The sequence below is a fragment of the Gopherus evgoodei genome, chromosome 4, assembly GCF_007399415.2.
Source record: "Gopherus evgoodei ecotype Sinaloan lineage chromosome 4, rGopEvg1_v1.p, whole genome shotgun sequence".
In the NCBI taxonomy this organism is placed as follows: Eukaryota; Metazoa; Chordata; order Testudines; family Testudinidae; genus Gopherus; species Gopherus evgoodei.
This window is the reverse complement of record NC_044325.1, coordinates 42,069,877-42,096,483: the sequence shown is the minus strand read 5'-3', so window position 1 is coordinate 42,096,483 and position 26,607 is coordinate 42,069,877. Positions and strand designations below refer to the sequence as shown.

Below are 26,607 nucleotides of genomic sequence, written 5' to 3'. Positions count from 1 at the left end.
ATCTCCATCTCTGGAGATATTTAAGAGTAGGTTAGATAAATGTCTATCAGGGATGGTCTAGACAGTATTTGGTCCTGCCATGAGGTCAGGGGACTGGACTCAATGGCCTCTCGAGGTCCCTTCCAGTCCTAGAGTGTATGAGTCTATCTGCCTGTTCTCTGTGGCTTTTTGACTATAGAGCTCTTCTGGGCCAGCGGCTTCTATATTTACATTGTATATACATTATGTTTACATTATAGTTGTGCAGTGACAGGATATTGACACACATCTGCCAAACTGGATTCTTTGTTTTATGTTGGGTTTGGCAGTCTTAGATGGATTTGAAATATGCCCAAACATTCATGTCCCCAGTACTTAATGTTTTGGTTTTCACCCACGTTTCTTAAAATTCTGTCCCCGTTTTACTTGATTTAGTTACTCAGTGTTTTTCAACTTGCAGGAGAAGAGCATAGGTTTGAGGCTCACTCCACTGGACAATTAAATTATTGTTATTTATATTGCACGCCCTGGGCACATGGATTATTTCCTAGGGTCTCTCTTAAACTGTCCTAGTGGATGGATGTATATCAAGTGATCACTACCCAGTGTGGCACTGTCTCCAGGGCATAACAGTGTGTTGAGGAAAATGTCACTACCTTTTACCCACAGAACATTTCCAGGAATTTACTCCGATTTTTGACTGTGTGCTGTGATGGTCCCAATTAGCATCTGAGTTGGTTTCCAAGACATTTTTGCTTCTAAATCTAGAATATGAGTGCAGCATCAACACAGATATATGGAAACTGTATTTTAAACAATAACATCTATCTCCAAGAAGTCACGATGGAGAAGATGGATGGACCCTTTCTGAGGCCTGGAAGGCAGAGGGCTAAAACCCAGCTACCAGATGCTCCTGTAGTCACTGCTGTAATTGTATAAAACAGTCTTCTGAGGCTGATGGATGAGAAACCAGAATCTGAAGGGGAGTATTATTGTTAGCTTGATTGGCAACCCCAGCTTGACTGTAATTCCCCAGAGGTTGGGGATACATAAACTATACACAGAGAAGGAATAGAGAGCTATTATTGGCAGTCTTATTTTGATAGTTTGAATTGCTGGCATGTTGATTTGTTCTTGTTTTGACTTTGAAACTCCACACTTTGCCTCTGGACTCTAGCTAGAGCAGGGGTCGGCAACCTTTGGCACGCAGCCCATCAGGGTAATTCACTGGCAGGCCATGAGATTTGATCTTTACATTGACTATCTGCAGGCGCAGCTCCCTGATGGGCCATGTGCCGAAAATTCCCGACCCCTGAGCTAGAGGGAGCCCTTATCTCTCATTAGTATGAGGCCTGGTTGAAGCAAGCTTTATTTAGCAATTTGGCATAAAACCTCTGATGTAAATTATTTATCTGGTGTGACTAGCTCAGTGTTAGGCCTGCTACAGGGGTCAAAAGCTTCATCCTTGTTATTCTCACCCTTCGCAGCTTTGAAATGTTAATGTTAAGGCATGAGCTACAGGTCCTGTGGTCTGTCTGGCCTAGGCTAGTGCGGTGGCTGAGTAAAATTATCATACCAGCTGTATGGAAACATAGTCTTTCCTTGAGTGCTACTGAACATACCTACAAGGATGCAGATTCTTTATCAACTAACTTTGTAACATATGCAAATCATGTCATGCTAATAAAGTTATCAACACTGTCAGGGAAGGGGGGCTGAAAATTTGTCTGATATAGAGTATAGCAGCAACAAAGGGATTAAACCTGTGATGCTGTGTATATCTGAGTCTAGTCCTGCAGTTTTACCATCTAAGTAGATCAGACTAGATATAGAAGTTATGATCATCTTTGCTTGGAGGCTGTACAGAAGTACCTCATCTTCGCTGTTACATGTCTGGAGAGTGACTGATAAGGCAAGATTAATGGAGAAATAGTCTGTTGCCCTCTCTATGGAGGCTGTGATGGGTTCGGTCACAGAGACCCCCTTGAGATTGTTACCTGATGTGCTGGAATGACCTCTGAGCCCATTTTCCACTGTAAGCTTGGGACTCCAGAACCCAGCCTTGTTGAGCCAGACACGCTAGTTTGCTGCAGATCAGACCCAGGCCTGGTCATGCCCCCAAAGCTTCAGACTTTAACCAAAAATTGCTCAGCAAGTCACCTATCTTCAGCACCCAGATACCCAGTTCCCAATGGGACCCAAACCCCAAATAAATCCATTTTACTCTGTATAAAGCTTATACAGGGTAAAGTCATAAATTGTCCGCCCTCTCTAACACTGATAGAGAGATATGCACAGCTGTTTGTTCCCCCAGGTATTAATCACTTACTCTGAGTTAATTAATAAACAAAAGTGATTTTAATAAGTATAAAAAGTAGGATTTAAGAGGTGTCAAGTAATAACAGACAGAACAAAGCAAGTTACCAAGCAAAATAAAACAAAACACGCCAAGTCTAAGCCTAATACTTTAAGAAACGGAATACAGGTAAATCTCACCCTCAGAGATGTTCCAATAAGCTTCTTTCACAATCTAGACTCCTTTCTAGTCTGGGCCCAAACCTTTCCCCAGTATATTTCTCGTTGGTTCCAGCTCAAGGTGGTAGCTAGGGATTTCTCATGACTGCAGCTCCCTTTGTTCTGTTCCACCCCTTTTATATCTTTGGCATAAGTTGGGAATTCTTTGTCTCTCTCTGGGTTTCTACCCTTCCTTCTAAAAGGAAAAGCACCAGGTTTAAAATGGATTCCAGTATTTATATGACACATTCACATGTCTTGTGAGACTTCATTACCCACTGGCTAGCACCCACGAATACAGGAAGGCTTAGAAGTAAACAGAGCCGTTTACCACCGATGGCCATGGTTAACAGGAGCTATCGAGATTTCAAGCCACCATTAATGGCCCACACTTTGCATAGTTACAATAGGACTTCAGAGTAATATTTTATATTTCTAGCTTTAGATACAAGAATGATACATACATACAAATAGAAAGAACACACTCAGTAGATTATAAGCTTTGTAATGATACCTTACAAGAAACCTTTTCCATGAAATATATTCCAGTTAAATTATGTTCACACTCATTAGCATATTTCCATAAAACATATGGAGTGCAATGTCACAGAGGCGAATAAAGAGGTGGAGGTATTTGAGGTTTCTTTTTGGAAATAATCCCAATGTGGCCTGTGATACTCATGTTCTATCTCTTGCAGGTTTGATTGGATCAGTACTGGATAATAGGCACCCAAAGAAAGTTTAGGTAGCTGCAGGAAGTGTAGCTGTTGATTCAGTAGGAGGCAGTCTTCCCTCTGAGTTACTACTGATCCTTGTGCCTCACTGTGCTACTCTGTGGTGCTGGAGGTGCCTGGGGTGGGATGAGATATGAAACAGACCTGGTTGTCAGTGGGTGCAATTATCACAGATGTGGAGCTTGGGGTGCACTTTGACAACTCTTATAAATAAATAAATAATAGAGATATCCTGTCTCCTAGAACTGGAAGGGACCTTGAAAGGTCATCAAGTCCAGCCCCCTGCCTTTACTAGCAGGACCAAGTACTGATTTTGCCCCAGATCCCTAAGTGGGCCCCTCAAGGATTGAACTCACAACCCTGGGCTTAAGCAGGCCAATGGTCAAACCATATACCAAGTTCTCCTATTTTTCTGAGACAGTGATTGATCATGCCATAATAATCTTATACACTTTTTGTATGCAGGCTAGCTTGTGTAATGTGCACCTAATGTGGTCTTTCCTTAGGATAAATGTGGCAGAATGTGGGTGTTAATTGCTCCTTTAGGAGTGGAGTTTACTGTATATTTCATACACACAGACATTGATCTGCCCATATACCAAGCATGCAAGTCAAGGTCTTAGTAGTAATAATTAAAGCCCCTCATACTATAGGCCCAAAGCAATCACCTCTCACTGTAGGTACAATACTTGCCCAGCACTTAGCTGAGGTTCTTGGTCAATAAATTCACTCAGGATCAGGACAGGTCTTACTTGGTGATTTCCACAGTTGAGGCATTCATTCATTTGGGAATGTGGGAAGAGAGGGGTTGTACAAGGCTGAAAAGACTTTTGTTTGGTAATGAGTGGATTAGATAAATAAAATAAATACAATCTCATGTGACTATTTGCAAGTACACGAGCATTAACTCAAGTGCCATGGCTAAATTCCAACTAGTGCAACTATACTCTGTTTCTCTGAATTCCCTGTGCAGTTTTCTGAATAAGATTACCTTAATTTCTTGTATCAAATGTTGTATAGCACTGCTGTGTGCTGTTAAATGGGTGCTAAATTTATCTCTCAGGTGACAGCTCTCCTGTAGTGGGCACAGTCAAGTTCACTTCATGTCAGAATCAGTTCTACACAATATAGTTTTCCTTCAACCAGAGTTCTTCAGTAAGTGGTTAGTTGTGTCTTGCGGTGAAAAGGAAACTCTCAAAAGAGTCATTTTCACATTCAGTCCCATTATGCAGTTTGGCTCAGCCTCCCCATCGCACATGCAAAACAGTATGACTAGATTGAACACATCATTTAAAATCAGTTTAATGGTAAAACTGGAAACTCCTTAGCTGTTTGGAGCCAGAGAGCAGTGGTTTTAAAGGTGAACTTGAAATAATTTAATTCCAGTTTGATCATAATGCTACTTGGCTCTTCTATAGTGCTCTACGGTTTCACAGTGTTGCACTTATATTAGTTAGATGATGATGTTATTTTACATAAATCTGTTTTAACTTGGTTCATAAATAGGATCAACTGGATTAATGGAAAGTTTATGTGGATTAAACTATTGGTGAATTTTTAAGCATTTTGGACCCCCATATAAATGAAAGGTACATATATAAGCATATGCTCATTATAGAACTGGAGCTGGAATACACTGTATGAAATCTGTCACTGCTACTGTTCTCTGTACAGAGGTTGGTATTAATCTATGCATCTGCTTGTTTGATCTTCAGTGATCCAGAGCTCCATGGCTCACATTGACTTAAATGAGCATTGCTGGTGCTTAGCACCTTTTGAAAATCAGACAACTCTACATCCTGCTTGTTCACCATTACTGAAACGAAATTGCCACCACATTGTGTCCACTGTAAGTGATACTTTGCAATACAGAAGGATCAGAGGCAAGAAAACTTTGCTTACAAACAAACAAACAAAAGGAGTGAAACTTGTCTCAACAGTGCTGGCTCCTGGTCTCCATTATTAATGTGTCACTGGAAAATTCTACTAAATAGTTCTTGTGTGTAGTGAGAAATTTGTGAAGTGCTGGGAGAATTGACAGTACTGTCTGTTCACCCGTTTTATACATTGTTGTAGTGGTGATATGAAACACTAGAGGGTGGCAGAGTTTAAGGCATGGTTTAGAGAAGCTTGAAATCCTGCTGATAAATAGCTAACAATAAATTGTTTTGCTTAATTCACTGTAATCTACATTTATACCCACTTCTTTAGTAATTCCACAGCAGAACAGCTATCATCCCATAGTGCATCAGAGAATCCTTCTCTTTTTGCCATCTACTGTCATGCATTTGAATGGAAGGCCACAAATCCTGCAGCAGCACTTGTCAACTAGAATGTGCAGGATTTAGACTTGGCTGCTAATTATAAATCGTAGTAATTACATGATCAGACAAAGCCAGACACACACACTTTATTTTTGTTTAAGGGACACTTCTGGTTCAAAACTGGTCAGAAATGTTGGCTTGTTTTCAAGCTTGAGTTTGTTGGTTTGTTTTTCCACAATGCCAAGAGATCCATCTTTGAAATCTTAAAACCAAAAATCGTCCAGTGAGGGGGGGAAATCAGGTGTTCCCCTTTAGTATTTGTAATCCTGACATTGCAGTCTGTGCTAGTGTGTGAGAATCTGCAAGTGAAATTGAAGAGGATGGACACTTTGCATTTTTCAAGGTGTGAAAGTAGCAACAAAATTATAGCATACAAAGTGAAAAAGAAATTACGCATAATAATATTATGTTTAAAGTCCCTTTAATCATCTAACCCATTTGTTAGTAATATGAGGAAAGAACGTTGGACTTCTGAAGCACTGGAGACCCTTAATCCCAACCTCCAAGGGGAACTAGCTAGTCATCAGAAGTTGAGTCTGAGGCCTTGGCTACACTGGAGAGTTGCAGCGCTGGTAGTGGCTTTACAGCGCTGCAATTTACTCCCCGTCCACACTTGCAAGGCACATACAGCGCTGTATCTCCCTGGCTACAGCGCTGGTTGTACTCCACATGGACGAGAGGAATAAAGAGAACAGCGCCGGTGAGCCAGTGTAAACAGCTATTAATCTTACTACACTGTAACTGACCTCCGGAATTTTCCCATAATGCTTTTAACTAAAGAACTCTCTTTGTTTTGTTATGATGCGGCTCTTTGTTTTGTTGTGAACTGGGGGCTCCGGGAGCTGCTTATCTAAAATCAAACAGCTACTATTTGCTCGAGCAGAGGCAGGCAGGGAATGTCCACAGCTAGTGTTTGCTTGAGGAGAGAAACAGCGCAGCGGGGGGGGGCAGAGGAGGGAGTCCCTCGGAGCAGCTGCTTATCTGGTCTGAAGGCTATTTGCATTTAAGAGTGAATGAGAGAGGGGTGGGGGAAGTGGTCGGAATTTGCAAGGCAGCCTGCTGACACAGTGTCGGCTCCAAAAATCCACTCTCTCTCTCTCTCCCCCCCACGCTCCCTGTCACACTCCATCCCACCCCCCTCTTTTGAAAAGCATGTTGCAGCCACTTGAATGCTGGGATAGCTGCCCATAATGCACCACTCCCAACAGCGCTGCAAATGCTGCAAATGTGGCCACACTGCAGCGCTGGTAGCTGTCAGTGTAGCCACACTGCAGCGCTTTCCCTACACAGCTATACGAAGACAGCTGTAACTCCCAGCGCTGTACAGCTGCAAGTGTAGCCAAACCCTGATTTTAAACAAAATTGGATTTATTTAATTCTGACAGCCCCCTTGTGTCAGGTCCTTAAGGATTCACTTCTGAAAAATCATGTGTTGTACTGGTTGGCACATGGGGCTAGCAGCCAGGGATCTCCTGAGTTCTAATCCTAGCTCTTTGTGACCTTGGTTATGGTTTACAACCTGTGTCTAATTCCAGTCCATTCATATTCAAGATAATTGATTTTGCATTGACCAGGTCGATATGGCTCCCTTGGCTGATTTCAAATCCCAGATTGAACAAAATAACCCCAAACTGACAGACTTTTAAAAAGAGACATTGGGATGGGCTGTGTCTTATTGGAAACAGGGCCGATGCAAGGAAGTTTCGCGCCCTAGGTGAAACTTCCACCTTGCGCTCCCCTAGCCCTGCAGCAGCTCCCCTCTGCCCTGAGGCACCCCACCCCGTGGCAGCTCCCCTCCCCCCGCGGCAGCTCCCCACCCCCAGGCCCGAGGAGCCCTGCGGTACCTCTCCACCCTAGCTCACCTCTGCTCCGCGTCCTCTCCAAGAACGCTGTCCTACTCTAATTCTCCTCCCAGGCTTGCAGCACCAAACAACTGATTGGCACCACAAGCCTGGGAGGCAGGAGAAGCGAAGCAGCGACTGCGCAGTGGAACCCCCAGGCTGCCGGCGGCGCACTGACCCAGGGGAACCCCTGGGCTACTGGCTGCTGGCAGTGGCCCGCCGACTCAGGGGAACTCCCCGGCTGCCGGCAGCCCGCCGACTCAGGGGAACACCTGGGTTGCCGAGGGCAGCTCAGACTCCCTCTCCCTCCCAGGGCAGCGGCCGCTCAAACACTTAAAAAAAAATTGGAGGGCGCTGCTGGCACCCTAGGCAACCACCTAGTCCGCATAAATGACAGCACCAGCCCTGACTGGAAAGCACTGGACCAATTCTCTCTGGTGCTGTTTGCAGCAGTGGTCTTATCTCTGGTCCTTTGGAGGAAGTTGCAGACTTAAATGATACACTTAATACAGTGCACAGGGTCTGTTCCCACAGCTCTTACTCATTGGAGCAGAGCAGGTGAAGTCAATAGACTCCAGCCCTCATGAGGAACTGACTCCTGTGACTTACTCTTCAGTCCTCCTGGAGTCTGTGGAACTAGTCACATGGGGCCCGAGCCAATGAGGGCAGGCTAGGAGAAGGATAATATTCCCACCACAACACTCCATGGCATCTTATTGTCATGGACCACAAGCAGCAATCCAGAAGTTTGGCCAGACAGCTGCTTTCCTCAATTTCCTGCTATACGTACTGGCCAATGATGCAGTCCGTAAGTGTTGGTTTTAGCACTTACAATGCTACTTTTTTTAATAATTGTTAAACGTAAATATGGATCCCCAGTTCAAGGAGCATCTGTAGGGCTCTACCCAATTCATGACCATGAAAAACACATTGTGGACCGTGGAATCTGGTCTCTCACCGTAAAATCTGGTCTTTTATGTGCTTTTACCCTATACTATACAGATTTTATAGAGGAGACCATTTTTTCCCCAAATTGGGGATTCTTACCCAAAAGGGAATTGCAGGGGGTCACAAGGTTATGTTAGGGGGGCCACCCTTACTTCTGCACTGCCTTCAGAGCACGGTGGCCTGAGAGTGGCAGCTGCTTACCAAGGGTCCAGCTCGGAATGCAGCAGTGCAGAAGTAAGGGTGGCAATACCATACCATACCATCCTTACTTCTGCACTGCTGTTGGCGGTGGCTCTGCCTTCAGAGCTGGGCTTCTCGCCAGCAGCCTCCACTCTCTAGCTGCCCAGCTCTGAAGACAGTGCCACTGCCAGCAGCAGCACGGAAGTAAGGGTAGCAATACCGCAACCGCCCCTACAATAACCTTGTGATCCCCCCCCAACTCCTTTTTGGGACAGGATCCTCCAATTACAACACCGTGAAATTTCAGATTTATATAGCTGAACTCATGACATTTATGACTTTTTAAATCCTCTGACCGTGAAATTGACCAAAATGGACTGTGAATTTGGTAGAGCTCTAAGCATCTGTGAGCATTCCCCACTATGGTGGAAGGGATATAGGACGATCACTGTGCCCACCATCGGAGTGCAGCAGCTCTTCAGCTGTGCTTGGCAACACCACACCCCAATTTATGATAGGAAGTGAAGATTATTTCTACAGCTTCAGTAGAGGCCAGAGTTTAAGGAAGCCAGATGGAGTTCAGCTAGGACACTATATGGGAGTTTTCATTCCTACTCCTTTGTCAGTGGGTGGCCCTTTACCTGCCCTGTTGGTGCCACTGCCTAGCCACAAACACTGGCAGACTGTTTCTCTTTCACCACATATGCTTTGCAACTGGAGATTAAATGCACAACAGACTGTACCACAGGTATATAGTAGGGGTAGGGATGTAGGAAGAGCCTTCCACATACCTTTCCCTTTTCTCCTCTGCCCCTGGATCACTCTCTGAGCTCCCCTGTACTTCCTGTTCATCCCCAGTTACTCACCAAGTTGCCTCATTAGCCCAGCAATTGCCACTCAAGTGTCCAATAACCAAAGGAAACTGATTAGTTGAGTTCAGTTAAGCATGCAATCTTCCCAGTTCTGCAGCAACCTCAGTGAGAGGGTGCTATAGGTAGTGCTCTGGCACAGCCTACAAAAAGTGTCATTGGCTCTTTAGCACAAGTGATCAGATGTAAAACAAATCAGTGGCAGTAATAATTTCAGTGCCAGCTAGTACCCAGCCAGGGCACTGATTCAGCACAGACACAGAGGAAAGAGCACCATCTATCAAATCACAAACATCAATACTCTGTAGACCCAGGTGTTAGTTGGAGGTGTCCTATCAGAGTGTTGACCTAGGCCAGCCTTGCTTTGTTGTTGGATGTGATAGCATCACAGCAGGCCTCCCTGCAACTGTCTTGGCCCTGATATAATATGATAAAACCTCCAGATCAAGGCACGGTGGCCCAGAGAGAAGGTAGAGGAGAAAAGAGAAATGCATAATCCACCCACCTCAATAACAAAAAGCGTTCACCTAGCAAATGGCTAAAGAGGAAACAAGTAGGTTAGTTCATCAAAAAAAAAAAAAAAAAAAAGGGAAAAGTAACCATTTCTCAGAGTAAAATTGTAGATATTTAAACCCACCCTGGAAAATAGACTATAGTAACCTCTAGGCCTCCAGAGGGAAAGAAACTTAGATATTTGAGACCTGCCCACGCCACCAAAGATATTCTGACTTTTTCACAATTTACCCAGAGGCCAATATGTACTATGGCTTGAGAATCAACCAACCTTCCCTCTTAGTTCACTTGCCCAGGGACACTTAACATGGAATCCTAACACAAGTCTGTTTGTCTCCCTTAGCAACTTTACAATGCTGGCTGGCCTTACTCCTTTAAATCTTATGCATGAGGATTGATAGTTCTCATAACTGTTGTTCTTGTGGCTAATGACTTTTCCTCCCATGAAATAAATCCCAGGAGATCTTGCATAATTGTCTCCCTTCTCTTATGGCCCCTTCCTCATCTGCCTGCTAGCTAGCAACTGTGCCCTTTCTCCTTGACATCTAGAAGTGCTTATTATTTTAACTGATTATCTTTCCCCCCCTCCAGCCTCAGTGACTTTTTTTTTTAAATCCCCTTTAATCGAGCAATCCCAGAAGGTAGATGGAGGGGGGAAAGTGGTGGAAGGCATATTAATCCATTTCTTCCATCCCTCTCCCACAGGTCCATTTTGGAACTGTTCCCTTTTGTCCAGTCTAATTCTCATTGTCTCAGATGTTGGGGATGCCAGCACTGACTCTTGAAAATCAGCTCCTCATGAAAGACAGTAGACATGAAAGGTCTGGAAGGCGTTGATTTGGATTTTAGAGTAGCAGGTACCTCTGACTCAGCCACAGCCTGGGAACTAATTATTCTGCATAGGTCAGGCACATAGTGCTTCCAGTCAGAGTCTGTGCCTGACATGTTGCTTAGCGCATTCTGGGAGGAGTGTGGTAAAGACATGGTCCAGCACAGATGAAGCTGATCTCTGCATCTTTTTTGTTTAAAGGGGGTGTGAAGGTGGGATGCCTCATTGGGTATGGTAGAGAAGGGGGAAGGAAGCGAGTTAGTGAATGCTGCCTGGCAGCAAGAGCCAGGAGACCTGGAGGCAGAGATGTGAATTCAATCAAACCCACATGCACTTAGTCTGCCAACCTCTCCCCCTTCCTCGCCCCCCCAGGTCATTATCTCCCTTCAGTGCTTCTTAGCTGAAAGGAAAGCTGTGATTTTAAAATCTGAATTTCAGAGGCGTTCTCAGAATGAACCTCAAGTGCTTTCTTCTTTCATATGTCTAAATCCCCATCTGTCCTTCAGAATGCACTGAGAGAGAGCTCCCTGCAAGATCAGCAGCGCACACTCCCACTGCAATGGTTCCCTTAGGGGTACACAGAGGGGATGGGATGCAGATTTAGGGAATCTTGAAAGTAACCCCAAAAAGTAACTGTAATTCCCATCACCAAAGTTTCAGGTCCTAGCAGTGGCGTTGGGGCTGGGTGAGTTATCAGTTGTAGAAAGGTAGTTGGAATCGTGAATCCAGCTCCAAGGAGGATTTCCACAATGCACAAAAGCAGTTGCTTGATATCTGGGGTGGGTTTCTGGCAACAGCGTTCCAGGTTGTTTTGAGAGTGCTTACCATGGGAGTGAGGGAGAGCTGCTGGCAGGAGCTTAAAGTAGGGAAAGGATTAGTCCAAACTAGAATCCTAACTTACTTCTCTTCCCGGCTACCAAAAATCTACCCTGATCCCAGAACCAGCACTCCAAACGCATCCTGCTTCCAACCTTTCCCACCCCAGTCAGCCTCCCCATTATCAATGTTTCCACCTGGTTGCTGGCCAGTTTCTGAAAAGTCAACCTTGGTGAAATAAGGTAGCATGGCCTGGGAGAAAGCCAAGTTTTAATCCTGGCCCTACTATTCACTCTCTGTGTGGCTTTGGGCAAATCACTTTAGCTTTATCTCAGTTTCTCGTATATGAAGATAATTCTTTATCCATCTCCATTCCAACGGTGTAGTGAGGGTGAATTAACTGTACAGGGCTCTGAACAGATAAAATGCTACATAAATGTTAAGTAAGTGTAGGAGTTTAGGGGTAGCAGCCCAACGGGTGTTAGTTTATCACTGATGAAGGAAGAACTTCATACTCACAAATACCAGCCATGCCAGGACAAGGGCACTTTGGGAGGAAAAGACGGTTTTCCTTGCCTGCAGTGGCAGTAAGAAAATGTGAAGAACTCTCATTATATAGGTCCCAATACAATGAAAGTTCCACATACAGTGGTAGGATCAGTGCCTAAGGGCTTATCTGCTGTAGGGATCACTTCAGTTGCTGCCAAAATGTAGCCAGCTCTGGGTGGAATGTGGCAGTTGTTTAAACACCCATAGCAATACTTCACAACAGTTCAGGAGAGTAAGCAGAGAAGAATCCTGTATTTAATTGAAATTACAGAAGGATTTTAGGGAGGTGTAGAATATATTTGCCAAAAATGGAATTTAGCCAGATGTTGTCGCTGACATCTCCTATTTGAGTACAGAGGAAAAGAGCCCTGGGATCTTAATAGGCACAAGTGGCCACGGTCTCTCTTTTTTGCATCTTATGTGAAACACACCTCCCTTTGTATATTTGTAAATGTAATTTAATTTACATGCTCCTGTAGAGGCAAAATCTCTGCTTGTGTTGCAGCTGCTGTCTTTTATTTGTAAATAATAAAATTTATGTGTGAAGCTCCTCCCATCCAAGACCCCCGGGGTGCTTATGTTGCTTAATTAAAAACTGCAACAAAAACAGAATTGAAAAATATCCCTCTTAGCAGTTAGTTAGATAACGCAAATGAGGGATGGAGGAAAGATTAACACATCTGGGTCCTGCAGTGGAGGGCGGGGTAGGGGTGGAAGAGGACCAAAGTCCAGTAAGTGAGCCCAGTGTTTTGCAAACCCCATGGAAAATCTGAACCCTGCACTGAAAGCTTAGGATCTCACTAAGTTTCTGGGGCATAAGAGGTGTGGGTGTGAGGTCCCTGAATGGGTATTTACAAGAGCTGCCTGTAGCTACTGAGACTCCTTTCCCCATCTGTACAACACCTCCCAAAGTGTTGAGCACTTCAAAGTAACAGAAGCATAACCCCTCAATATTTGCACATGTTGCACCACTGGAAACTCTGTATACTGCTGGGAATTTGTCCAGTCTGATACGAACAGTGATTGCAACATAGTTCTTCGCTTTAATCTTAACATCATTTTCTTGCTGTACATGTAGGGAGCAATGTGTGGCAGTGACTACTAGGGGTGAGAACAACATTGTGCCACTCTTGCTAGACATCACCTTCCAATAGTTGGAACAGGGGGCTGGGTGTCCAGATGTGAGCTCTATCCCAGATTCAATCACTGTGTGACCTTGGATAAGTCACTTTAGCTTTCTGTGCCTCCTTTTCCCGCCCTGAAAAATGGGCACAAAGCTATCACTCTGTTAAGTAAGAAGAACAGGAGTACTTGTGACACCTTAGAGACAAACAAAGTCACAAGCACTCTTGTTCTTTTTGCTGATACAGACTCACATGGCTGCTATTCTGAAACCTGTTAAGTGTTGCAAAATTCTCCAGGGAAACATACTACGTGTGAAGTAATATTATTCCACACCTCAGAATATGAACAGTACTGTAGGCTTCCTTAGTGCTGTCGTTTAGATCCTCTTTCCCACCTCACCAAATTCGATACTTTCTTTGTGACCTCCACACTCCTTAGGCTTTTTATATTTATCCCTGTATCTAATATTAGGTTGACAAAACATGGCCACCTATAAGCTGTGTGATCATTCTCCAGATTCAAATAATTATTTTCCCCCTTAATAAATTGTTTGAAGCTGTGTTAGACCATGAATTAGAGGCCATCAAATAGTTAACATGGGTCTCCCCCAACATGGATTGGAATAATTTGGGGGGAAGGAAAAAAAAACGTTGTTGAAATTTGCAAGGTGCTTGGCTTGGAGAATCAGGAGTGGGATTCAGTTCTTTCCTTGTAAGGAAAGTTATTTAAATCTGGCCCAGGTCATCAGTGACACTGTCATTCCTATCTGTGGGCAGCTTGCAGGCCTGTGTGGAAATGTACTACGATTGACTTCAGCTACTAAATGGGTAAATCAGGTAAGCTATCCTTGTTGGCCCACTTGTTGACAGCTTCAGTAGAGAGATCCACACTTAAACAGGAGTGGAGACTGCATTCTTCTCACTAACAGCTTTTCTGGGTCAGGGTTGAAGCACACTGCTGGAACATTGTGTGGGACGTTTGCACTTCTGCTGCCCATGCTGTACCTGTCCTATGAATAAAAAGAACACTTTGATCTCCAGCGCTGTTAGTACAGTGCTTGCACTCACTTAATGTTAAATTAAAGTTTAAAGTTTAGCTGAAATTGAAAGTCACCAATAAATCTCTGCTTCCACGTTCCTGTTGTGTTCTGTTCAGGTCACACAATATGTTGCTGCTCTGATGGTTGTTTGTTTAAATACCACCCTACTGCACCATCGTCACTGAAAGATTTCATTATGGTCTCACTTGTTTGCCAAGTATAATGGTAACTCACTACTCTTGCATTTAATCCAGATTGGACAGTCAAACTAAAGGGCACAAATATAATTCAGTTTACTACATATGCAATCAGTCAAGTGTTTCAGTTTTAATTATCTTGTTAGTTTTTAATCATACACAATGTGATCAGCTCAGTAGGAGACACAAAAAACAGTCCATGCCCCAAAAGACTGAATCTGAAGGTTTGATTTTTTTGCCACCTTCACTCCAATTTAGTAATACGTTACTCCACAAGTACCCTATGGGGAACATTGATTAGTGTGGTTGAAAATGAGTAGTAATGACAGAATCTGGCTCTGAAGGTCTTTGTACGAGAAGCCAAGACTGCTTGTTTAAACTGTAACCTTTAACTTCACGGTGCTGTTTTAAAGCGGAGAGTGTGTGGGCAGAAATAGTCTGACATTGTGTAAAAGCCATTTGGTGAACAGGGTTTTGGGGGAGGCTGAGTGTGTGTTTCTGGGAAGGCTAAAGAGATTATCTTGCTGCTTTGGATTCTCCCCTCTCCCCCCAAGTTTGTACATGATTGCTACTGGGAGGTTCCCATTTGCACTTGCAAGCCTAACTGATTGTTAGGTGTTGGTATTGGTATCTTTTTTACTGTGGTATAAATCTAAATAAATAAACTTTGCTCCTGGTTTGGCTGCTGTAAATTATGCAGAATTCCATCAACTTCCAAATGGTGCTATTTTGTACAGCTGTAAATGTAACCATTGCTACAGGCCTGCTAAAAAGGCTTCTGTTTTAAGCATGTATAGTTTGATCTGAATGGCTTAATCTGGAGTGGTATATGGAGATGGCCTGCATGAAAGAACGGAGGAGCCATGCAGGTAAGAATGGCCATGGGACAGTGAAGTCATTGAACTATCAGCGGGGTAAGCATACCCATTCATTTTCTTCTTAGCAGCCAGTGTTTTCATGGTGAAGGAGTTTCTATAACCTGCATATGAGCAAAACCAGAGAGCGTGTGTTGGTGTGGTTGGTGTCTCTAAAATAGATCTGCAACATATTGGGCATCTGGGGTCATTTGCTGTTTCCTTGCAATTAGCAATGCTCCTGGAGTGGATAGTGAACTCCAGTCAAGAAAAAGGCCTGACAAATATGTTTTGTCCAGCCAAAGTGCTGCCTCGGTTAAATATTCTCTCTCTTAATACACTAGGAAACTCCATGTTGATCGTTTATATTCAGCTGTACCTGATGCTAATTGACTTGTGGTTGCAGCTAGCTGTGCATTTAAGCCTTGTTCCTATTCTAACATTCACACTGTCCTTTGGGATGACTCACTAGATGTCAGGCAGCTGCAGGAGCAAAGTTGAGGTTATTTGATCGCCTCCCTGTCCTCACACCAGATTCTTCCTACCCTACTTGCTTCAACCAAACCTTCCCAACTTCCTTCAGTGCATTAAGGAATTAATACAAATCCTCCTGGCTGGGAAGCTGTACATAGAATATCTTCTTAAAGGGACCTCTGATAAGTCAGGGCTAGGGGAAAGATGGAACATTTGGTATTAGGAGTAAAAATGGCACAGATCAGTGTGTAACATCTAGACATAATCTTTCCCACTAACAGTTCCCAGATGTGTATTTCCCTCTCTCCCTGGGTTTCCTCACATTCACCATCTTCTAGCCACATCAGTGAAGCTGTCTGCTTAGCAGTTGCACTAGTCCACTCTCATCATAAGTATAGTGAGAGCTATCTAAGGTGCACTAGTCCCCTCTAACTACAGGGAGGACCTGCATGGTTCCTACCACAATCACACATTCACTTTTTGCTAGTATGGTTTCAAAGTATTTTGTTACCAAAGGGAAAAAAAAATTCTGGTGTTCCTGATGCATCAGTATGGAGGAAAAACTCTCAAACTGGTTGAATCCGTGGGACGTTGATGGAACTCCAGAAAGACATTGCCCTGTGTCTAATGGGATGGATATGCCCAGCTTTTGCAGCCTGTCTCTGCTCACTAGGCAACGCTGAGACACATAGCATGGCAGCAAAACAGTGTCAGAATTCTGTGCAATGTCTCTTTAAGGCTTCTTGTGAGTCTTCTCTAAAATTCCACCAACAATACCCAGCAATAGTTTATTTTTATTTCTGCAGTGAGCAGGAGGCCTCCCCATGATCTGTCACTGTGCCTTCTTTGTTGCCCTAGCTCCAACAGTCACAGATGCTGTTGGACCTTTCTCCGCGCCTGAGTGACCTATGCAGTGATTCAATAGGAAGCCAAAGTCTGTTCTCATGGAGGCCCGTTTTAATTCTGTAACTGAAACAGGTCATGATAACCTGTGTTGAAGGGATGGGAGATTTTTAAACTCCTGCACTTTTATTTTTGCAGACCCCTCGGACGCACACAGCAGTGAGTGATGGGTAGGATGGAAGAGGGTTGCCCTTTCACTGCCAGCCTTCTGTTACCATTTTGCACTGCCATTGTTCCACTGAAATTAATGAATCATTGGAGCATGCTGGGTACATTCAGGCAGGGGGGAATTCTGTGTAGCAGGGCCATTCTAGCTGGGGAGCAGTCAGTGCCCATCAAATCATTGTTTATGCTCCTGGAATGATGAATCCCTCTGACTAGACCCTTATTTCAGTTGGGTGGGTTCTCTTCAGCTAAGACTTAAGGGCACTACGTCCTTGAGCCATTTAGGGTGGTGGTTTGTTTTCTAATAAAATGTAGGATAGCTCTTTATTGACCCTCAAGCCTACCTGCTAGGGGCCTTGCTGTTAATTGTCCATGTTGGGCCTATTACATGGAAGTGATGTTTGGGACATTCTAAAAGAATCTTCTCATGACTAAAGAGTTGTGTTATATACTTTATGGACACTGGCTCTGAGCAGATTGAAGAGACCCACTTAAGCCTCAGTTGAAAGCGGCAGCCTAGCCAAGCAGTCACTTTCTGTGCACTCCAGTAAGTTGCTGAATTTGTGTGTTAGCAGATGGTGAGCCACCTGAAGAGAGGTTTTGCTCCAGAATGGGGACTGATTACCATGAGGTCACTCTTTGAACATTAAGTAAATATTCACATAGTTGCTTCATTCAAGTTTTAATATGTGAGATGGGGGGCCACTTCTCTCCCGATGACACATGGTGCATAGTGCCCATCAACCTTAGAAGTACTCTAATTAGGAAGATGCGTCAAAGGACCAAGAAGCCCCAAATGTGGAACAATGTGTTGTCCTTAAAGACAGCTGTGAAATTCCAGCATCTTCATGTTGAACTTCTCACTCAGGCAAAACTTCTCTTATTGTTCCTCATGCGCAATGCTAATCATTCTGCCTCTTATTTGTCCTCACTCATAAAAAATAAGTAATGTACAAAAATTGCCAAAGGACCAGCTGCCATCTCATCAAAAAAATTATAAATAGAAAACGTTTCCAGCAGTTCAGCTTCCATAGCTGCTATCTTCTTTCTCTTCCTCCTTTTTTATTGCCAGGGATCTTAGTTTACGGGGCAAGGTGCATCTTTGAGTTTCTTTGCTGTCCATCTGCTCAGAAGAGGCCAAAACTTTCAATCTGTGATATCACAGTTGGTTGCCATGGTGCTATAACTGAGAGCAGATGATGATGTTAGGTGGGGACTGAACAATAGGTGGATGCCTGAAGATAAGCAGCTCACTTCTTACGTGCACGTGGATAAAATTTTCAAAAGTGCTTTTCTCTTTCTGAATGTGGTCATACTCTCAGAAATCGCTAATGATTGCACGCATTTGCATTCTCAGTATATAGGTCCTGCTTCTGCAATTGATGGTGTGTGATGGGTTACTACATCACACAGAGCCACATTGCGGTAAGTAGGGCACCATGCCGATTCAGCAGTTCATTTACATGCTATCAGTTGCAGAAACGCAGCCTACCTTTGTTCATTTGCAAATCAGCCTGCCAACTGTGCATGTGCTTTCAGCAAGGATATGAACATTGCAGCTGGTTGAATACAGCAAAAACAGTGTTTGTGAACACTGATTTGCATTTCAAACACTTGTTTGGTTTGACTATCCTTGTGTCCTTTTATTCTTGACCCTTCCTATGAGATGGGTTTGTGTTTATAGGGAGGCTCGGGGAATAGCATCCCTTCATAGGAGTACCCAGAGTCACATATGAACCGGGGAGTCCATGCATGGAGAAGGGTATTAATTATTCTGCTTTTATAAAGGTTTCCTCTAATGAGGGAGCACTAAGGAGACTAGTCAAAGAGAGCAGTGCCCGAGCAGTCCTTAGGTGGAAAATTGTTAGCCCAAACCATTTGGTGAATACTTGTAAATAACAAACCCATTGGCAGAAATCAGGACCAGTTCATGAAAAGAAGAAAGTCCTGAATTTTTCAGATCATTTATTTGCATTGTTTAATTAGCCCTACAGAAACTCCTGCCAGATTCTTTCTGTTTGTAGCATCTAAAAAAAAAATAAAATGATGACAGTTGATGTGTGAGGCGGAATAGAACCCAGCTAGCTTTCCCATAGCTCTGTCAGCTCTGTAGGACTAACCGTGGGAACTCATCTGTTTCAATAAAGTCCGCAGCTATGGCTCTGAGCCATGTTGAGTAAGAAGATGCAATATTTTTACATGATCGCATTTCTGACCATCACCACACTCGACTATTTCAGTTGAATAAACCCCATTGAGCCCTAGTATCTGTATAGAAAAGATCTCTTAGCATCTGAAAGTACACTAATAAGTAATAGGCATGTCTTACAAAGACCCGGAACAATGAACATGAGATGTAAGCCAAGACTGGAACAGTAAAGATGAATATTGGATAATTTCAGACTTGTCAAAATGCCTTTCAAGGATTTCTGCCTTCTGTTTCCTCCATGGCCTGTGAACTGCCCCATGTTCAGGGGACACCATTAAAGCTCCATTCACAACACCAGATAAGCGCCCTAACAGCAGTAACTTCTATGCAATACTTGGAAGAGGAGATACTGTGTTCCTGCAGTCACTGCAGAGTGGCATGTGTTGGGTTTCTAATGGAGCTCCCTGTATTGGCACAAGCAAAAACTTTGCTGGCCGGTCAAATACATCATTTCATAATTACAGGCTATGGGCCAAATTCTGTTCTTGTACCATTTTAACAGAGAGCCGAATTTGGGCCTCATGTGTAACCAACCTACCTGCCCTGTGGACTTGGAGTTCATTTTCATGCCATTGGTGCGACTTTGTCACTCAGGAATGACATAGCCACAGCTAGGAATTGTGGTGAGACAGGCTGGTTCCCCTGTCGAGGAATTCTCACTAGAGTTATACTATACAACTCACCTTCTTTAGAACCAAGGGAAGAGAGAGATGACCCACATTGCTGCTCCAATGACTGTGGCAGCTCTGATTTTCCTTTTGTTTGTGTCTAAACCGGCTAGCAGTAGGCATTTGATTACAATCAGACTTTTCTGCCAGCCATGACACAGTGCATTATTTGTTCTGATTTGCTTTTCACTGCTTCATTTTTACTGTTTTTGAACACAATGGACAAATCTTGTTACAGTTGGCTATAATGTGGACAAGTGATCTAGATATTCCACAAAGTCTTGACCTGCAGAAACTCCTGCTATGTCCGTTACAATCCCTACCACATCTGTACCAATGCACATCAATTCTGATCCCCGACATATGTTGCTCATTCATTCCTGGGCTCCCCCGCCACAGCTCTGTCAATGCTTCTTAGTCCTGACTTACATCACCCTTTGGTGTACTACTTGTGGGCTTCCCACACACACCTGTGCCAAAGCAACTCAGTGCTAAGCTGCAACTCGCATGTACACTTTGAATTTAGCACAATCCACTATTTGAGCTTCACTTACTGACTAAAATGCACACGGTGTCACAGTTCTGGAATTGGAAGGAATTAGCATTTCAAAGGTTTGGCTTCACAGTGTAATGAGTGAGGAATAAAGCTGGATATCCCGGCAGGGAGGGTATGACTGGTTTCCCTTCAGGAGCGTTGTTTGCAAGGAGCCTTGTTCTGGTTTTCTTTTTATGGGAGAAAATCCCCAAATGGAAAAGCCCTGATCTGGGGGGATGGAGAGGGCTGAGAATTCTGGGAGTATCTCTAACCAATCTTCTTTGCTTTACGCTTCTCTGGCAATCAGTCAAGTTGGTGGGTGCTTGGTTATGGTTGGAGACCTGTAGGCCGAAACCAGCCTGGTGTGTATTACACTAAGCATCAGGAGGCCCAGCGCCCAGGGAGAAACAATTGTGTGGACTCTCTAACATTAGTGGCATGTTGCTATTCTTCTAACTATAGAGACTTAATAAAGCAGAATTCCAGCTCAGTACTGGTCTCACTGACTTATTTTCACCATCAGCCTGTTCCTCTAGCATTGCGATATGTTATATGAAGTTATGTTGGCAACAATGAGTTCTGGGGGAGACAGGAAAGTGTTTAGCCCTCCACCTACCTTTCTATACATGTGCCTTCTGGGATGTGAGGGAGAAGGCACTTCTTAGGGGGTATGGAGTGGGAAAAGGATAGGGGTTTGGGTTTGGCTCTGAGCACTGGTTCATTTGCCATCTTCTGATGAGCTGCAGTCAGTATCACACCAGGGTGATTTTGGTGACTCTCCTAATCAGGCAAGCACTGCCGTGTAGTAGGGTCCATCTTTAACTCTTGTACTTATCACTGTCCCCAGGCAAAGGACCTGAAACTCTGTATGCTGGGCAGAAACTTAATGACAACGAGTGGCACACTGTCCGGGTGGTGCGGCGAGGAAAGAGCCTCAAACTGACAGTCGATGATGACGTAGCTGAGGGTGAGTGCAATGTATTGGTATCTCTACTGTCTCCCTTTGTTCTCAGCCTCTTTTCAGCATATACATGCACCCTTCTTCTTTGTCTCTCTCTCCTCCACCTTTCTGTGAAGACCTCTCAACTGGGGATCACTGTGTTGAGAATCCAGTTATGAGGGGCTCTTTCTTCCCAATCAATTCTGGCAACAGTGGCCCGGAGTGGACCCTGGGAACAGAGACACAGCAAGGAGAATGCACAAGGGCTTGAACTCAGCCAAAAAGCAAGAAGGAAGCCATAGAGATGTTACAGAGGGAAGGAAGTGTGTTCATTTGGTTATGTGCCTGCATGTAGTATGTGAGGGAGGAATAGGAAGAGATCCATATTGGTAACCCCAAATGTTCCAAAAACTTTAGACATACCCCCCTTAGGCTTAAAATCATGCAATTAAAAAAAAAATGGGTTCTTTGGTCCTGTGGTCTTTGAGCCTTTAGGGTTCATTTTTTCTATCTGCTTCTTTACAACCATGGGAGCTAGAAACATATTTTAATTTTTCTAAATGAAAGCTGAGATTCCCCCATAATCATATGACTCTGGGAGTTGGAGCTTTAAGAGAAATAGTTGCTATCTTGAGAGGCTGGTGATGCAATCATGAGAGTTGGTAATTCTAGGAGAAGCAACATGGAAGCAGCTAATTATGGTTGCATTTACCCCCTTGCAACTCCTTCTGTTCAGCTGGATTCTATAAGCCTCTCTTCCAAATTCCATGGGACCTCCTCATAGAAAACTCCTGGGAGGTTACTTACGTCTTTTTTTTTTTTTTGGTAAGAGGGGGCTTCTGGCATCTGAACAGGACCTGATTGTAAGCAACCTGAGAGATAAAAACTTCTGAAAAAAAACGAGAGATGGGTGATAGGGTTTGAAATGACCCAGGCATCCTGTGGACACGGGGGTGGTTTCCAAAGAACTTGATCATATGTGCATTCTAAATCATTGGTGAGAAATGTACACTCTGGGATGTGGTGAGAAATGGAGAGGGAGATGCCCAGTGACATGAGGAAGCCCCATCTGCTGGTTGCTGGAACTAGCAAAGGTGCGTTCGCTATTACAGTGGGCAAGTTCTTCTGCTTAAGAGGCAACTTTTCAGCCTTAGAGTGAATTTTTTACTTTGTCTCTGTGCTGGAGAGCACAATAGCACGGTTCTCTTGCATTAGAGAAATTCTGGAAGTGATTTTCAGTAACAGCCGCTAGATGGCACTTTCGTCATATAGCTCAGAAAGGTGCACAAAGAAAATTGCCACTTGAAAGTGTATTTTTCATAAAACCGATCTGATAAATAAAAACGATGGAATCATATATATAGATGATTTCACACACACACACACACACACACACACACACACACACACACACACAGAGTGTGTATGTGTATGTAGCCATCCAAATAGTTATGTTAAGAACATGTTATGGTAGCAAAGTTAAACACTTGAAAGTTAGAAAATGCTAGAACTATGGTTGTCTGTGCAGCTTAAAGTTGCCCTCCTCCCACCCTTTTTGCCTATGCATTATGTTAGTCTTGACCTGCATGATCAGATGCTACTGTTCTCTACAGGACACCTGGCTAAGTAGTGAACAGGATGGACCTGCTATGAGGATAAAACAGGGTTGTGTAGAAAAGGAGGCTATTTTATTTAGGCCCCCTGCATTGTTTATTGCAGAAGTTGGGAGATGTGTAGTGAATGTAGAGTGTAGTAACAGTAATAGATGGGTCTCACGTAAGGCCATTGAATGGTGCCTTGGTGATGTGGATCCTATATCTGCCTCTGGCAGAGCATTTCTCTAAGGTATTAATCAAATAATTTAAACCCAACTTTTAACAGTCACTAATTGTGTTCCTCACATTCTGGGTGCCCAACATGAGAGCCTGGGGTCTGAGCACTCAGAATAGCAACTGAAGTCCATTGGAGATGTGCTTGACTATATAAAGTGCTAAATATCTGAAAAATCAAGTCCTAGGCATCCTACACCGGGTATACAAAATTAGTGGTTACTTCTGATCTTGCTTTCTGTATCTCATCTGCCTATTTGTAATGTGGAGGTACACCTCTACCCTGAAACAACGCTGTCCTCGGAAGTCAAAAAATCTTACTGCGTTATAGGTGAAACCACGTGATATCGAACTTGCTTTGATCCTCCAGAGTGCACAGCCCCACTCCCCTGGAGCGCTGGTTTACCGTGTTATATCCGAATTCATGTTATATTGGGTCGCATTATATCAGGGTAGAGGTGTACTACCACCTTTTCACCTCACTGGGGTCTGTGAATCTCTTGAATGCTTCAGAAAAGCCCATGAGGAAATGTAGGAATTTTGTCTGCAGAGCAGAATTTCAATAGTGTGCTGCAAGTAAGCATAAGGGCCACACTCTGAGCAATGAGAAAACAAAATATTGAATAGCTGTTAATTGAGCACTATCCATTTTGTGCACTGAATGGGGTAGGGGTCCTGGGGAGAAATAGTATATGCATTATAATACTGCTTTTATTTACATAAGGAGGCTGAATTAAGGTGCACAGGCAACCTTAGCGTTTGCATTTCCTAACTTGTGAGTGCTTGACTTTGCAATCTTAATAACATTCTTTGAACATTGTTTTTTTGTGTGTAATATATAAATGAGTGCCATATCTGTACTGCATAGAAGTACAATATGTATATATAATTAACTAAATATGCTTTAAGGTCATATAACTAGATATTTTGTTATACTGAATAATGAAAATTCATCACCAAGACATGTAGAGCCCAGACCATGCAGTAATTTGGTGTTTGAAGTTAACGAGGCTGTCTTATCTGTTGCCTGCTCATGCGTTAACCCCCTACCATGCTGCTGAGCAGAGCTGAGCAACAACTAGAATAACATCAGACAGCGGGAGAGGCCATTTTCCTTGTGTGGAGCAGCAGAGTGAATTTTTAACACATTATCATTTTTATGACTGTATCCGTGTTTCTCATTTTCTCTTTTTTTTTTTTAACCTCGTTTCATCAATCATCAAACTAGGAACCAACAACTTATTTCAAAAGGGTATCTGAATTGTTTTTTTTTTGTTTTTTTTCAGCAGGCCTGATCTGGCAAGCTGCTGAGTGCCTTCAACTTCGGTTATTTTTGGTTGGAGCTGAGGGCACCTAGCAGTGATGGACTCTTGGACTGAAAGTCCCTGGAGAAGGGACCTGGTCTACACTGCAGTGCTGAGCATGCTGTGGGAGCTCAGCAAATAATACATTTAAGTGACTCCCCTGAAAGCAAAATGAAATCTCACTCTTGCTCTTTTCCTAATTACCACCTTCTTCCATCAGTCTCCATTTCGTCCTCTCTGTGAATCAGCTCTGTGTACCTGCTGGCTCCCATCTCTCTTTGTGGTGGAGTGATAAAGTCTCTGCTTGTTATCAGTGAATGTGGGATCCTGGAACATCTGGCTCATATGAGCGTGTCTGCCCTGTTTCTATAGTATGGGGTCTCTGAGATAATGAAGTAGATTCAGCGGGGTTTTCTAGGCCCTATGCCAATCAGGGAAGTGATGATGAGGTTCTTTGGATCATTATGGAAGGACAGAAAGAGTTAGCAACCCAGGCCAGCAGGGCCCTACCCTTAGGGAAGGAGCAGGGAGTTCACTCTCCACAACCCACTTGGTCCTCCACTTTTCAGAGTGCCCACTGGAGTGCTGATGGCTTTTGTAGTGTGGAAACTTGTCTGCTAGGAATTGGACTGAACCCTCCAACTCATTTCATACACAGGCTGCCTACTAGATGATAACTTTATCCTTACTGATTTGGAAATCTGAAGGTGAATTGCTCCTTAGCTTATTTACCAGTCCCCTAGCATGCTGGGTGTTCTTAATCTTTTCTTCTTGTTTGCGGAATTCAGGCACAATGGTTGGCGACCACACCCGCTTGGAGTTCCACAACATTGAAACGGGGATCATGACAGAGAAGCGGTACATCTCCGTCATCCCCTCTAGCTTCATTGGTCACCTCCAGAGTCTCATGTTTAATGGGCTGCTCTACATTGACTTGTGCAAGAACGGCGACATTGACTACTGTGAGCTGAAAGCACGCTTCGGCCTCCGCAACATCATCGCTGACCCAGTCACCTTCAAGACCAAGAGCAGTTACCTGAGTCTGGCCACTTTGCAGGCCTACACCTCCATGCACCTTTTCTTCCAGTTCAAGACCACTTCAGCCGATGGCTTCATCCTCTTCAACAGTGGTGATGGTAGTGATTTCATTGCAGTGGAGCTAGTCAAGGGGTGAGTGAATTTTGTGCTGCGGTCCCCGAGGGCATTCAGATAAGCTGTAGGTACCCTTTAAAATGTTCATACAAAGAGAGAGTCCTCTGGCTAGTCAATTTTTATTCTTTTTTACGGAGGCATATGGTGTAGCTGTTAAGCAAATGACTGGGACTCTGGGGTTCTATGCCTGACTGTCACTTATTCATGCTGGGGTGGAGTCTCATATGTGATACGTCTTTCTCATATCTAGATACTGTGATTCCCATCTCATAAAGCTTTCACGGAATTTTGCCTAAGAGTCCATTAGCTGTGCTTGGAGTAAGACCAACAGTAGTTCTGGAACCTCCATATGATCTGAGCTGACACGTGTCTTGTTTCAGGTATATACACTACGTGTTTGACCTGGGGAATGGTCCTAATGTCATCAAGGGCAACAGTGATCGGCCTCTCAATGACAACCAGTGGCACAATGTGGTCATCACTCGAGACAACAGTAACACCCACAGCTTAAAAGTGGACACCAGGGTTGTTACTCAGGTTATCAACGGTGCCAAAAACCTTGACCTTAAAGGTAAATCTCAGAAGGATGCTAGTGCTCCTTTGGGCCTGGGGTGGGAGCAGTAGGCAAGGAGAAGCTGCATAACCATGCACGAAGGAGTGAAAGGTCTGGGATGTGTTGTGGGTTTCTTTTAATTTAATTCTGCATTTAATCTATTGGCAAGTTCTCTAAGCACCATACTTTGCTGATCTTGCTCCTTCAGAGCAAGATGTTTTTGATGCATGGTCACATTACTCCTTAGACACAATTATCATTCTTTGGTTAGCACAGGCCTCTCCTGCATTAATCTGTTATTCTAGATCAGGTACAGCATTGGCAGAACTAGAGTGGCAGGATGCATAGACAGTCAGGACTGAGAACCGCTGCTTATGGGGGAGCACAGGATTGATAATAGGGTGGTATCTGTCAATATGGAAGCACGTTAGTAAAGCTAGGGTGGGAAGGACAGGTGATAAGAATCAAAGGGCATTGATGGAATTGTGTAAGGGGACAAGTCTAACAATAAGTGGTGCAGCTGGTTGAAGTTTATGTTCATTTACAGAGCTGTGTGATGGCCCA

At 43.8% G+C, this 26,607-nt stretch overlaps 1 protein-coding gene across 26 annotated transcripts in view; it reads left to right on the top strand.

Moving 5' to 3' along the window:
* NRXN3 (neurexin 3) overlaps positions 1–26,607 on the top strand; it is a 1,499,321-nt gene that overhangs the window by 675,100 nt on the left and 797,614 nt on the right. For all 26 annotated transcript variants that reach the window (XR_003999960.1, XR_003999959.1, XM_030559000.1 and 23 more), the window contains 3 exons: positions 21,113–21,232; positions 25,127–25,508; positions 25,871–26,061. Coding sequence is in view for 24 of the 26 variants with exons in the window: in XM_030559000.1 (XP_030414860.1) it covers positions 21,113–21,232; positions 25,127–25,508; positions 25,871–26,061 (693 nt within the window). In the remaining 2 variants the exon portion in view is untranslated. The remainder of the gene's footprint in view (positions 1–21,112; positions 21,233–25,126; positions 25,509–25,870; positions 26,062–26,607) is intronic.